This window comes from Micromys minutus (genome assembly GCF_963924665.1).
Source record: "Micromys minutus genome assembly, chromosome: 1".
Lineage (NCBI taxonomy): Eukaryota > Metazoa > Chordata > Mammalia > Rodentia > Muridae > Micromys > Micromys minutus.
In genome coordinates, this window is record NC_137969.1 from 246561366 (window position 1) to 246575035 (window position 13670).

A 13670-nucleotide genomic window follows, 5' to 3' on the forward strand; every position below is an offset into this window, starting at 1 on the left:
ACTCTACCCTGAGTAGGAGGAGTGTTAGGGGGAGAGCCGGTGCTCTGTCTTGCAGGACCCATGTAGCTGCAGGAGAGAAGGTTCCAACTGTGCCAGATGTAGGCAGGGCCAGGAGACTCAGTAAGGGTCAGTGGGCATCAATGCCCTGAGGATAGAAAGGGTGAGGCAGAACTGGGCACCAAGTGGTGTCAGATGCTGCAATTAGTCACAGGGCATCAGTTTTCCTTTTTGGTCCACAGGGTTTGGCCTGTAAGCTTGCATAGTCAAAAGATGTTGCAGAGGCTGAAGGCAAGCATCACTGGAGCCTAAATTGGGACTGTGCCTACATGCCAGCTTCCAAGCTATTGGGTAGGGATGGATACAAGGGAGAGAGCAAGAAGATGGAAAAATATGACAGGCTCCAGGTTCAGGAACCTGAGCTAACGCTGACAACTGAGCAGCCACAGGCATCTCTGCATGAGGGAGTCACGCAGTTAGTGTCACTTTCCAGTCCAGGCATGCCACAGCCAAGCGGAGCATGTAAGCGAAAATGTACATACAGACCTATATAAGACTCGATGCACAGCTCTTGGGAAGAAGACCCCACGCCCAACACCCATTTGGGAAGTTCTAGTCTTACATGGGGTTTGTAACTTTGGCCATAAAGAGGGAAACATGAGTATTTGTGTCAGAGATAACCATCAGGAATGGTCTGTTGAAATATATTGTTATGTTGTAGCATTTTGCACAACATAGGACTACTTTGGCCCCTGTGGCAGCAGCTGCTTCTGTGCCTGTCTCAGCCACATCCAGCACAGCCTTGTGGACCACCTGTGGGGAGAGAAACACTTCACTCAGTGGAGACCAGGGAGGGCAGGAGAGGGGTCTGGAGCAAGCAGTGAATGCTAGACTCATCTGCTGGTGAATTTCTCTGTTTCTACCATAAGCTCTACCCCTGGATTTTCCAAGTATCTGCACAGGGTGTGGGATGAGGTGCCCTGGGTCTGCTCAGTGTCTGAAACAGTGCTGCCCTTAAATCACTACAACAGGAGGGCAGTAATCAATGATGGGCGTTTCCCCACAGGCAGCTTCCCAACAGCCCTACAGGGAACACAGCCAGTGTGCTGGCAGCCAGTGCAGGATTCAGCATCCATGTGCTCCAGCCTCCTTGGGAAATACACCACAAATGCAGACAGAGGGCAAGGCTGCCTATTCCCAGACCGCCAAGCTCTACTGGTACAAATCTGAGCCCATAGCCCTCAGTAGGCACTAAGCAGAACATTAGGCTCTGCCCGACTGTGCATCTAGGAATGTAATAAGAGGGTCTAAGGCTTCTTCTTTCCTATTCCTAGGGTTTTCAGCACAATAGTCATAGATCCCTTGCTGCTATTCTTTGTGCTAGAGAAGATGCACTGGCCCACTGCTGCAGTGAAGAAGTTGAGGCTGGACATGCTTTGCCCCTGCAGTGGAGCACAGGTTGGTACCCATGGTGATCTCACACCAAGCACAGGTATTTTCCCACCCTGGGCTCCTTGGTGAGGATCAGTCCGAGGGGTAAAGTAGGGACTGGCTGTCTGTTGTCAGCGGGAGTATCTCGGGCAGGATTAAGCTCTCCCCAGCATGAGGAGAACAGAAGTACAGGTCTTTTCACACATATGCCAATCCCATATGCCCACATGGTCCTAATTATCCACATTCAGGACCCAAGCTGAACCACCAAGTGCTTCTTGTCTTACCTGGGAGACTCTCAGGTCCTTGGACCCTGTGATCCTACTCAGATCAGCTTGATTGGTGAAGACTTCCCTAATGCTCAGCTCTGGAAGGATGTCCTCCAGGCTGTAGTTGGTGGAGATGGAGAACTTGGGCAGGCGGAGCTCATCTATCATCCTGAGAATAAAAAAATAGCAATGTAAGAGTCCCTGGATTCTGTGGCTTCTTCAATCCACCATGCTGCTGGGACTCCTCTCTACAGACAGCCCTCTCCATAGAGTGAAGCCCCCTTTCCACCCATGCCTAGAGTACTTGACTTTGTTCTTCCTAGTGCAATAACTATCCATCAGTGACTGGGAGTATAAACAGTAGACAGGCAACCTGACTCGGTCCTAGCTGTTCCTTGACTAAGAATGCATTCCTCCTAGATCCGTAAACACACCCTTTCTCTGTCATGCTGACCCTCAGACATCATTGAGTGAGCCTTCTACTTAACATAGCACACTGCATCACACCCCAGCGATCCTTATCCTCTGACACCCCCCTCTCAACCTCACTGCTCCTCACCTGGAAGTAATCAAGTAATGATTCACTGCATTTGCATTCGCACATTTTCCCTTCCTCAATTACAACAAAGCCCAGCAGGATAAGAATTTGGGGGCTTTAATCTTTGATAGAGTCTGTGGGTCTTATCTGAACTTGGCACGTAGTAGGTCTTCAAGGCACCATGCCATGAAAGGTGAATGTATGAGAGATAAGAGGGTGTGATGGCTCCACCGGGCACAGCTGATTCTCAGAGCTCATCTCCTGTCAATCACAATTCCCTCCGCCTTCCAGCTCATTCTAGGTTCCTAAGAAACTTACAGACTGCTAGAGGGAGGGACTCTCAGCATCCAGTTCTAGATGATCTCATCTTGTAAACAACAAATTCGACAGCAACTCAGGGCCCAAAATACATAGCAGAGGGGAATTCAACTCAACTCCACCTGTCCCCTGCTGACACCTTAAGCATTCATTCCACTGGGTACTAGTGAGACTCTGAGGTACAGGGACACTGGGCCTCAGGCAACAGCAGAACAGGGAGCCAGGCCAGTTCTGGTCCCGAGGACACACACCTGGGTTCCAGAAACTTCTTCCACTTCCTCAGGGTCTCTGGTTGCAAACTGTCCTCCACCTGCTGCATTCTGCCCTGGTCAGGGAGGATGAACATGGCACTGGCATTTCCTGTGTACTTCAGCTCCACCACAGTGCATTTCAACTCCTCATCCCGGAAGTAGGGTGTGGTCAGGTCCTCAAGGCTCATCATGGGCACCATCACAGACCTCTTCTTATCCAAATAGAACTGAGACTCAAAGGTGTCGTCGGGGTCAAAGGGCATCTTCCACTTGCCTAAGTGTAGAGTAAATCATCAGACTGCAACAGGTGCTCAGAGATTGAACCTCTACCCCATATCACCCCAAGTGCTGAGCTATGACAGCTGCCAATCCACCTTTAATAGCACTGTGTTGCTTAGGGGTTTTCTATTCTGGAAAAATTATGGGAGAAACAGAACTATGATGAGAAGTGATCCACAGGCCTGGTTCAGAAAGGACAACCTCTAAACCACAGCCTGGCGGTGAGCTCCTGAGAAACAGGTTTGTAAGTGAGAGAAGAGCGTGCTGACGCTGAGCCTGGGGCCTGGAGAGAGCTTGGGATCCTGTTGTCCTTGGGGGAAGCATGTCTGGAAGGCATTGGAAAACAGACAAGGCTGAGTCCTGAGTCCTCCCTCCCTGACGTCTGTTGATAGTGCTCCTGGGTGTGAACAACTTTAATGGAAGGCAGAGCTGAGAGCCAAGAGTGAGCTTAGAGTGAAGCTCCTGGGTACTGCATTCAGACTTGGATTGCCAGAGATACATTGACAGAGGGCTAAATAAGACGTGGGTGATGACTCTGTTCCAAGATTTACAGCTATATCTAAATAATTTTAGAGAAGTAAGGACTGTGTGTAATAAAATTAGGCACCCATGTCTCCAAGGATTTTCTTTCCAATGGTCAGCATAAAGGACACACGTTACCCAGCATAGATCAATTCCCTCCACTCCCCAAGCAGTGCCCATGCTCACCTTTAAAGTAGATGTAATTCACCAGCACCATGGCTATGCTCTCATCCAGCTCTGAGACCAGTTCCTTGATCTTCCCCTGGGTCTGTTTCCTCACATAGCCATTGATGAGCTTTATGGTCTCACCAGGCTGCTGGAAGTCTGCTGTGAAGGCCTCAGCCTGGTACAGAGCCCGTGCCTTCTCCTGGAATTCTGCCAGGATCTGCAGGTGCTTTTGAATAAACATGGCGCTGCCTATGCTGATCTGTACCTGGTCCCCTGGCTGGCTGAGCTTCTGTAGGAGGTGCCCAAAGCCCTGATGAATGTCTGCCTCAGGGGTCTCTGTGAGATTGAACTTGAGACCTTCTAGAATTTCCTTCAGAGTGTTGCTCTTTGCTCCCAGGGACAGGAGGCCCAAAGCAATGGAGATGCTGAAAGGGGAGAAGACAATATTTTTATCTGGATTCCTCAGAACCAGCTCCTTGTAGAGGCTGAAGGCAAAGTCAGTGTTGCGGGAAGCCAATGTGAGACTGTCCACTTGTATCACATTGTCTTGGACTCTCTGGACTTTGGTGTCCCTCTCCAACTTGCCATCTGAGCAGCCGGGGACAGCAGGGGCGATCCCAGCCATGACTTTGTTCTCCTGTGTGAAAGAAAATATCTTGTAAGTCTCTGAGAGTCAGGTGTTGTCCTGACCATCTCCTATTTCTCCCATCTGGCCTGAATTGTGTTCCTGCTAGGCTGTACAATGTTGCTTCTGTGACCATCATCATGGGAGATGCTCTGGCCTCTCTAATGGCAGTAGCATCCGGCCTGTTTCCTTTACCAGTGGAGGAACTGCTGTTGCTGTAGCCATTTTCCTAATAGAGAACCATTATCCAGAGAAATGAAGAGGCTTGCCGGGGTCACAGTGAAAAGAAGAGAAGAATGTGGGGTTGAGCACAAGCCTGTGCTAGCTCAATGTCTCCTCTCCCATTCTTAGATCAGCATCAGGACTCACTAAGAGGCAGGAAGCATCTTCCTTTGCAATTGTGTGCCAACACCTCATCACCACCCTTTAGTCTGGACTCAGGGAAGGAATCTTAGGCCAGTTAGGAAGGACAGGACCCAGCCCAACCTCCAGGTGATATGTCTGAGAAATATCACAGCACTGAGCTGAGTTCAGAGCATGTTTCTGGAAGTGAGGGGGTCAATTAGAGGAAGCCCTGTAGATATGTGGCTCAGTGCCAGACCTTGGAACCTCTGAGAACAGGAAGTAATTAGAAGGACCAATAGGGAAAGGTTCTTCCACTTCCTGCCATGGTGGTTTGTACTTCAGGCCTGAAAGGCTTTCTGATGGGAAGAAAACTGGGTAGAGTCTGAATCTCCCATTCCTGGACCAGATTTTATTCTGACTGTGAGAAGGTCTGTGTGATAGCAAGATGGGTAGACCTCTTTGGGCAAGCTGTTGAGAGGCCCAGGTTACATAATTAGCAATAATTTCTGTCTTATCATCAACATGGAAGTGGGCATGGAAAATGCCCAAAAGGCCATCTTCTCCATACACAACTGGATTGGGGGTTACTGGCACCCTAAGACCCTACACCTGATGGCTTGTGACCCTTGTAACCATGGCTGCTCCCCTTCAGGCTCTGTCCACACTGTAGGTGAGATCAGAGCAAATGCAGCTGCCATAGGAGTGGGAGGGGGAGGGAGAGGAGTTGAGAGGGAGAGAACCAATGAGAAAGGAGAGGAAGGAATGAGGCAGTAGAATGGGAGGGGGAGGGGATAGGATGAGGGAGCCAGGGGGAAGGAGATAGGAAGGAAGTGGGAGATGGAGAGCAGAGGAGGGAGGTGTTGAAGCACTGCCTCAGGTCCCCAGGCCCGGGGCATTTCCGCAGAGGAGCTTCAGCCACCTCCGCCTCTGTCAGACTGACGCATAGCATTTCTTTGGAAATGCGCGGAATGATATTTTACTTCAAGATGATTCCCACAGAAAACAGGCTAGTCTGTTTGTGGAGCAGTAGAAATGACCCTGTGGGTGAGAGGTTGTCTTATCCTCCTGCCTGGGAGAGAGTATAGACCTTCGTCCCTGTGCATGGGATTTACAAAGGAAGAAGTGGGGTCTCTGGACCTAAGGCCTCTTCATTCTAGCGTGACCGTGCCTCTCCCAGAGGGTCTCTGTAACAGTCCTGTCCCCTCGTGGCTCCTACATCAACATCTGGCCAAGGCAGGGTCTCAGTATGGACCTGTGGAGGGTCAGAAGAAGCAGGATCTATCTATTCACTCGCCAAGAGCACAGCCCATGGCATCTGCAACTTCCGTAGCCATGGAGACCCAGACTGAAGAAAAGATTTTCAAGTGCCGTAGACATGTCCCCTGTTTCCAAACCCCAGAAACAACTCCTCACCCTCCCCAAACCAAGACTCCGGATCATAGACAATACCACAAGTCCTAGGAAGGCACCTTCTGTCCCCAGAGAGAAGGTATCAGGGCGTTACCTGCAGAGTTAAAGCCAGCTGCCAAGTCCTGTGATAGCTGACTCCAGGTGATCAGGATTGCTGCCTTCCTGGTCAGGCCACTGCACCCTGAGGACTATTTATTCCCACCAAGGACTCCTCCTTCTTCTTAGGAAATACTGCTCCAGGCAAGCTATGCTATGTGCTCAGGCTGGAAATCAACAGACCGGGTGGTTTCTAAAAACAAGGACTTACAGACTTTAGCTTGCTGAACACTTCCCTGCTAGGAAAACCCCTAACTCGGTGCTAAATAACACGCCCACTGGATGTCCTGGTATGGCTTCTGTCTCTCTGATTGTTCAAAGGAGAGTGTAGAACAGGGATATGCAGTTAAGGCAAAGAGACAGGACACCAGCCCCAGTGGCGTGTCACCAGGAGGGACAAATGTTCAAATAGAACATTGAATAAGACAAGGTGCCTGAGCTTCAGACTGTTCCTTCTATCCTGAGGGTTGTCGCCTAAGTCTCAGAGTGCAGGAAACTCAAAACTTCACATATGTAAGTCAAGCCATCAGACCACTACTAGACCAGCCCCCCAACCCTGTTGTTCCCTCTCCTTGAACATTTAATGTATGCAATACTGTGTGCTTGTGAATGTGTATGTGTATATCATACCCGTTCATGGGTCAGAAGTCAACCTTAGCTGGTTTTGGGGAAGGAGTCTCTTCATAGACCTGGAGGTCACTGAATTGGCTTGAGAGGCTGGCCAGTGACTACCAGGGACCCAACTGTTTAAAACTCCTTAGAATTGGGGTCACAGGTTCTTGCTACCACACGTGGGTTTTTTTTTTTTTTTGTTTGTTTGTTTGTTTGTTTTGTTTTACTTAGTTTCATGTCAGGAACTAAGATTCAGACCCTAATGCATAGCAGCACAGCATTTTATTCACCTGTCCTGTCCAGGGCCCTCGTTCTCTCTGTAGTGTACTTTGATGCACAGAGCTTGGCCTGCTGAAACCTGTGTCAGTCAGGGTTCTCTTGAGTCACAGAACTTATGGGTAGTCTCTGTATACTAAGGGAATTTGTTGGTGACTTACAGTCTGTAGTCCAACTCCCCAACAATGGTCAGCAGCAGCTGTGAATGGAAGTCCAAGGATCTAGTAGTTGCTCAGTCCCACAGGCAAGCAGGCAAGGAAGAAAGAACCTTCCTTCTTCCAATGCCCTTACGTAAGTTTCCAGCAGAACGTGTGGCCCAGATTAAAGGTGTGTACCACTATGCCTGGGTCTGGGACTTGCTTTGTCCCAGATGACCTTGAACTCAGAGATCTCATTGCCTTAGTCTTCTGAGATTCACAGACACTATGCCTCAAGATCTCCATGCCAAGATCCAGGTCAGAAACTAGTTTCATCAGGATCACAGGTGAGCCTGCTTATTACTGACAGCACTTACTTCTTCTATACTGTTTGTTAAATATAGATGCAATTCCCGAGAAATAACCAAAAAGAAACCATGAACTGTCTATCTAAGAGTGCTGATATGGTTTGTGACTGATGACATATCTTCCCATAAGTGAGTAGCCAGTAGTCATGGCTACCCCCTACACAAATGGAATCCTGCACTTACCCAGAGCAGGCATTTCTAATAATGAGATATTCATCACTCTAGAGAGCTTCGAGCTCTAGCAGGGCCTCAGTAGGCTGGGACTTTTTGACTTAAAGGAGCCTAGGAAAACTAAAAAGGAGAAAGCATAACCCAAAACTATTGAAGAGCCCTGGGTACAGTTCCTATATCAAACTTCTCCCCTTAGTGTATTGTGTAATGAGCTAGTCTTTGGTATGGAGAAGCAGAGACGTGATAAGTCCATCAGAGAAGAGGCAATGTAAGCCAGAAAGTGGTCTGTGTTTAGTTTCTGGATGTTTGGTGGAAATTTACTTACATATAATTAATATACAGGCAGCACGAAAGGTCAGAATTCCCATAATGCATTGATGGGACAAAAAAATCTGATTGGTTTTGGCTAAATGATGGTTAGAGACTCAGGAGAAATTATGGGTAAAGGTAGTCAGGAATAATCATGAATCACACACACACACACACACACACACACACACACACACACAAGCACACACCAATCTCTGCCTGATAGAGACAAGGGAGCAAGGTGACAGCCCAGATACTGTTGCCTGGCAGAAGTCATGATGCAACAGAACTGGAGTAGATCTGGGGCTGCTTAAAGCTAGTCAGGGTAGAGGAGGGGAAACCCTGGGCTATAGGCAGAAAATCAAGGTGAAAATGGACAGAATTACAGGACAGGAAGTCAGAGAACAGGAGGACAGAGGGCAGGAGGACAGGATGTCCCCAGAGCTGCTGTGGGCTGGGGATAGTGGAAGCAGTGTGACAGGCTGAAGGGTCAGATGCAGGACATGGCTCTCTCAACTGTCCACAGGACACAGGCTCAAGTGCTGCTCGGTGTGAGGTGGGATGTATGCTTAGGCTGCGAGATGCCAAAAGCAAGAAATGGTTTCACTCTCAAGTCCCACAGTGTGCATTCATTGGGAGTGGGGACAGGAAGGAGGAATCTGGGATAAGCCTGAGCTGAACCTGTGGTTGGTGGTGACCATAGTCCATGTGTGAGATGAGGACTCATTACCCATGTCTTAGCCCACAATCTATGGGATTGTTGACTGTTCACAATATGGGAGATCTCAGTCTGCGCTGTTCTATTTCACCTAAAGCCTGTCCTACAAGGCCTTGCCCTCTCGACATGGTTCCCCTGAGGAAGACAGGACCCTCAATCCCCGTCTCCAGTCTCACCACCTGCACTCTCTTCTCTCTTGCACACTCTACACCAAGTCCCTGACTGTGTCAGAAGCCCAAGTAGCCAGGCTGTGGATTTGAAGTTTCTTTCTAAACCAAGTCTGGATCCTCATTGGTACCAGTTTGTCTACACACCAAGGTTTCTCTAGTTCAGCATATACCACTCTGAGGGACACTCTGAGGGACTGAAGATGGATAGATTGCTATCACCTCTCAGAAGTTGAGCACAGATGGGGAGGAGGAAGTGTATCTATTGCTGTTACAATCTGATGATTGTTCTCATCTTTAGGCAACTGGAAAATGCCTCTTCACCCACTCGACACGTTCATGTCCACCCTTTTCTTGGACAAGAGGAGGTCTTTGAAGGTGCCCATGATGAAAATTGAAGACCTGACCACACTCTACTTTCATGATAAAAGCTGCCCTGCACTGTGGTGAAGCTGAGTTACAAAGGTGATGGAGAGGCCATGTTCATCCTTCCCGATGAGGACGATATGCACCAGGTGGAGGATAGCTGAAAACCAGAGACCCTGAGGAAATGGAGGAAACCTTTGAAGCCCAGGTGCATGTTCTCAGGACCCAGAACTGACCTGGATCCCTGTACTGCTGTTGTCCCTAGGGCCAGTGTCCCTGTACCTCAGATTCTCACTTACACCCAGTGTAATGGTTAACGTGTCAGCAGGGGACAGTTGGGGTTAGGTTGAATTCTCTTCCCCTCTCAGTTTTTTGGGAGACCTGGTTTTACTATGGCTTTGGTTGTTGACAAAGTTAGATCAGCTTGAACATGGAGATGAGGTCTCCTGGGTCTCTAACAGGCTGTAGACGACAAGGAGTCTTGAAGGTGTCTTTGGGAGGTAGAGGGAACTGTGGTGAGATATCAATGTTGAGAACCAACTGTGCCCTGTGTAGCCATCTCATCCCCATATCAACAATTCACTCACCGTCTATGGAATGGTGACTTGAAGACCTACTATGTGACAATCTCTGGCTTAGACCCAGAATCAGAGAAGAATGGACCAAAATTCTCATCCTTGTGGGCTCTCTTGTAATTGAGGAAGAGAGAGAAAAGGGGGATGAAAATAGGTCTAATCATCATTTCATAAGTTGAAAATGGCGAGTTACAGTGGTGAACTTGAGAAGGACAACCAAGAGTAAAGAAAGCTGGAGTCTGATGCACTCTCCTGTTGTGAATAGGAAGGGCCATCGGGTGATGTCTGAGGGTCAGCATGACAAGGAAGGGCTGCATTCTATGGATCTAGGTGAAAAATATTCTCAGTCAACGAGCAGCTTATATCAAGCCAGGTTGCCTGTCTACTCAATGCTCTGATGGAGAGTTAATATGCACTAGGAATTGAGAATCCTCGTGGTCTTGGTATGGGTGGAAAGATGACTCTGTTCCACTGAAAGGGCCATTATAGAATGCTGCTCCTGAGATGTAAGTTGGTTTGAGCAGAGCACAGATTCCAGTGACTTTCATTTCTCTTCCTTATTCTCAGGAACATAGATGAGCTCCACCTGTCCAGTACATATCCATATCCACTACAGCATTGAGGACGTTCTTCCAGAGCTGGGCATCAGGGACATCTTCTCCACAGGCTCACCTGTCTGGGATCACTGGAGCTAAGGACATAAAAGTCTCAACACAGGGCCATTCGCCTTGGATCCTGAATGTAGACAGTGAAGTCCGTGTGGGCTGGGGATGTTCAGTGTATGAGAAAACCTACATGCCTGTGATCCCTCATACTGGGAGATATAAGTCATAGCCCAGATAATCCTTCTCAGGGTGTGCAACCAATCCCTCCTTTACCCTCTGGACTTGAACTTATCCAGAAGTCAGTGATGGGGAAAGTGCCTGTGCTTGCTTTTAGACCTAAACCCATGTAGGGTCCAAGCCTGTGCTGCACTGCAGAGCTCCCCACAATTCATTGCAAAGCCACCCACAATTCACTGCAGAGCCACCCACAATTTACTGCAGAGCCACCCACAATTCACTACAGAGCTACCCACAATTCAGTGCAGGCCACCCACAATCCACAGCAGAACCACCCACAATTCACTGCAGAGCCACCCACAACCCACAGCAAGCTACCCACAATCCATAGCAGAGACACCCACAATTCACTGTACAGCCAAAGCAACTCTGGTCTCAGCTTCTTCAGTGCAGGGCTTGGCCATTACTATTTTGCCAGCACTCGAAATAGTAATGTGATAACAAGGGATCAATGGCAGTTCTGAAGACAGCCCTGAGGATGGGAGAGACGATGCCCTTAGACCCTCATCATACATTCCTAGGGCACAGCATGTCCATACCTAATGTCCTGTCCAGTGCTCACTCAGAGCTCAGGGCTCAGACCTGTACCAGCAGGACAAGACAGTCTGGGAATGTGAAGCCATGCCCTGTGCATTGCTCTTGCATATCCAAAGGAGACTAGCAGGAAGCATGCCGAAACCTGCACTGTCTGCTAGCACACTGGGGCTAGGAACACTTTGTTCCCTGTGGGGCTATTGGGAGGCTGCCTATGGGGAAAACCCTTTCACTGCCTACTCCTGTCCTCCTGATGTAGTGATTGGAGAGTCGGACACTGAGCAGACCCAGGGTATCTCACACCCTGGGCAGAGTCTCGGGAAATCCAGGGTTAGAGCTCATGAAAGGAACAAAGAAACTCGCCCACATATGAGGTCAGTGCCCACTGCTTATTCCAGGCCCCTCTCCTGCCCTCCCTGATCTCCAGTCAGTGATGTGTTTCTTTGCCCACAGGTGGTCCACAAGGCTGGGCTGGACATGGCTGAGACAGGCCCAGAAGCAGCTGCTGCCACAAGATTCAAAACTGTCCCACTGTCTGCAAACTGGGAACCGAGCCTGTACGTAGGTCTCTGTGCTCATCTTGGCTTCCGTGCTCTGCTTGGCTGTGCCATGCCTGGACTGGAAAGTGACACTAACTGTGTGACTGCCTCATTCAGAGATGCCTGTGGCTGCTCAGTGTAAGACTTGCTGTAACCCACATGTCCTTCAACAGAGGAATGGATACAGAAAGTGTGGGACATTTACACAATGGAGTACTACTCAGCTATTAAAACCAATGACTTCATGAAGTTCCTAGGCAAATGGATAGAACTTGAAGTTTTCATCCTGAGTGAGGTAACCCAGTCACAAAAGAACACACATGGTATGCACTCACTGATAAGCAGAAAATAGCCCAAAAAGCTTTGAATACCCAAGAAACAATCCACAGAAATTATGAAGCTCAAAGAGAAGGAAGGCCAGAAGGTGGATGCCTCAGTACTTCTTAGAAGAGAACACAACACTCATGGGAGAAAATAAAAGGACAAATAGAGGTGCAGGGATTGGAGAAAAGATCATCCACAGACTGCCTCACCTGGGGATTCACCCCATATGCATCCACTAAACCCAAGCACTATTGCTGGTTCCAAGTAGTGCTTCCTGGCAGTAATATGATACGATGCCTCCTCAGAGGCTCTGCCAGAGCCATACTGATACAGAGGATGCTTGCAATAACCATTTGACTGAATATGAGGACCCCAATTAGGGAGCTAGAGAAAGGACTGAAGGAGTTGAAAGGGTTTGAAACCCCATGGGAAGAACAAAATTATCAACTAACCAAACCCACTACAGCTCCCAGGGACTAAAACACTAACCAATGAGTTCTCACAGAGAGACTCATAGCCCCAGGTGCATATGCAGCAGAGGATATCTTTCTCTGGCATCAGTGGGAGGAGAGGCCTTTGATCCAGTGAAGGCTTGTTTTCCCAGAGTAGGGGAATGCTAAGGTGTTGAGGTGGGAGGGGGAGGTTGGGAGAGGGAGCACCTTCATGGAGGTAATGGGAGGGGGAAGGGGATGGGATTGGCAGAATGGGGCTAACACCTGAAATGTAAACACAGAGAATATCCAATTTAAAAAAAAAAAAAGAAGAAGAAGAAAAACAAAAGACTTGCTGTCATCTTGGCAGCACTAGCTCATGTTCCTGAACCTGGACTTTTTCTGATTCCCTTTCCCTGCTCTCTCCACTGTATCTGCCTCAACCAAAAAGCCTGGGCCTGGGATGGAGACTCAGTCCCAACTTAGGCTCTGGATATGTCTGCCTTCAGCTCTTTAGTCACAATGGGACTATGCAAGTTTATAAACCAACCCAAGAAGAACCAAGAAGGGAACCTGATGCCCTGGGTGTATTTGCAGCATCTGAAACACTCGGTGCCCAATTCTGCCTTCCTCTTTCCTTCCTGTGGCCATGGCTATCCACAGCCCCTTGCAGAGTCTCCTGGCCCTGCCCACATCTGGAATGTGGTTGGATTCCTCATTCCTACAGCTGCACGGGCCTGCAAGATAGGCCAGCTCCACTCCCCCTAGCACTTTACACAGAGCAGAGTCTTAACATCTCTCTAAGTCCCCAGATGACCAACCTCATAGGACAGATGAACACTTCTACCTTCATCACCCAAAATAAAAAGGTAGGAGCAAAGAATCAATAACCAAGTAACTGAATTGTGTCAGTGTTCACTTAGCTTCTGTTTGCAGGCTTACCCTCCAGTGACAATAGAGACATAGACATTGTCACTCCTACTCTGTGACTCCTGTGATGGTCCCCTGGTCTACATGCTATTATGAGTCCCTTTATGGATGGAAAGACTGAA

The 13670-nt window shown here is 48.7% G+C and overlaps 1 protein-coding gene across 1 annotated transcript; it reads right to left on the minus strand.

Annotated features, from left to right (window-relative positions):
* Positions 1-615: 615 nt before the first annotated feature.
* LOC308417922 (serine protease inhibitor A3G-like) lies at positions 616-4398 on the minus strand (the record flags this gene model as incomplete). The annotated part of the gene is made up of 4 exons (XM_080913231.1): positions 616-810; positions 1716-1866; positions 2805-3078; positions 3792-4398. 4 exons carry the CDS (start codon positions 4396-4398, stop codon positions 616-618), a joined length of 1227 nt encoding a protein of 408 aa, XP_080769357.1.
* Positions 4399-13670: the final 9272 nt, after the last annotated feature.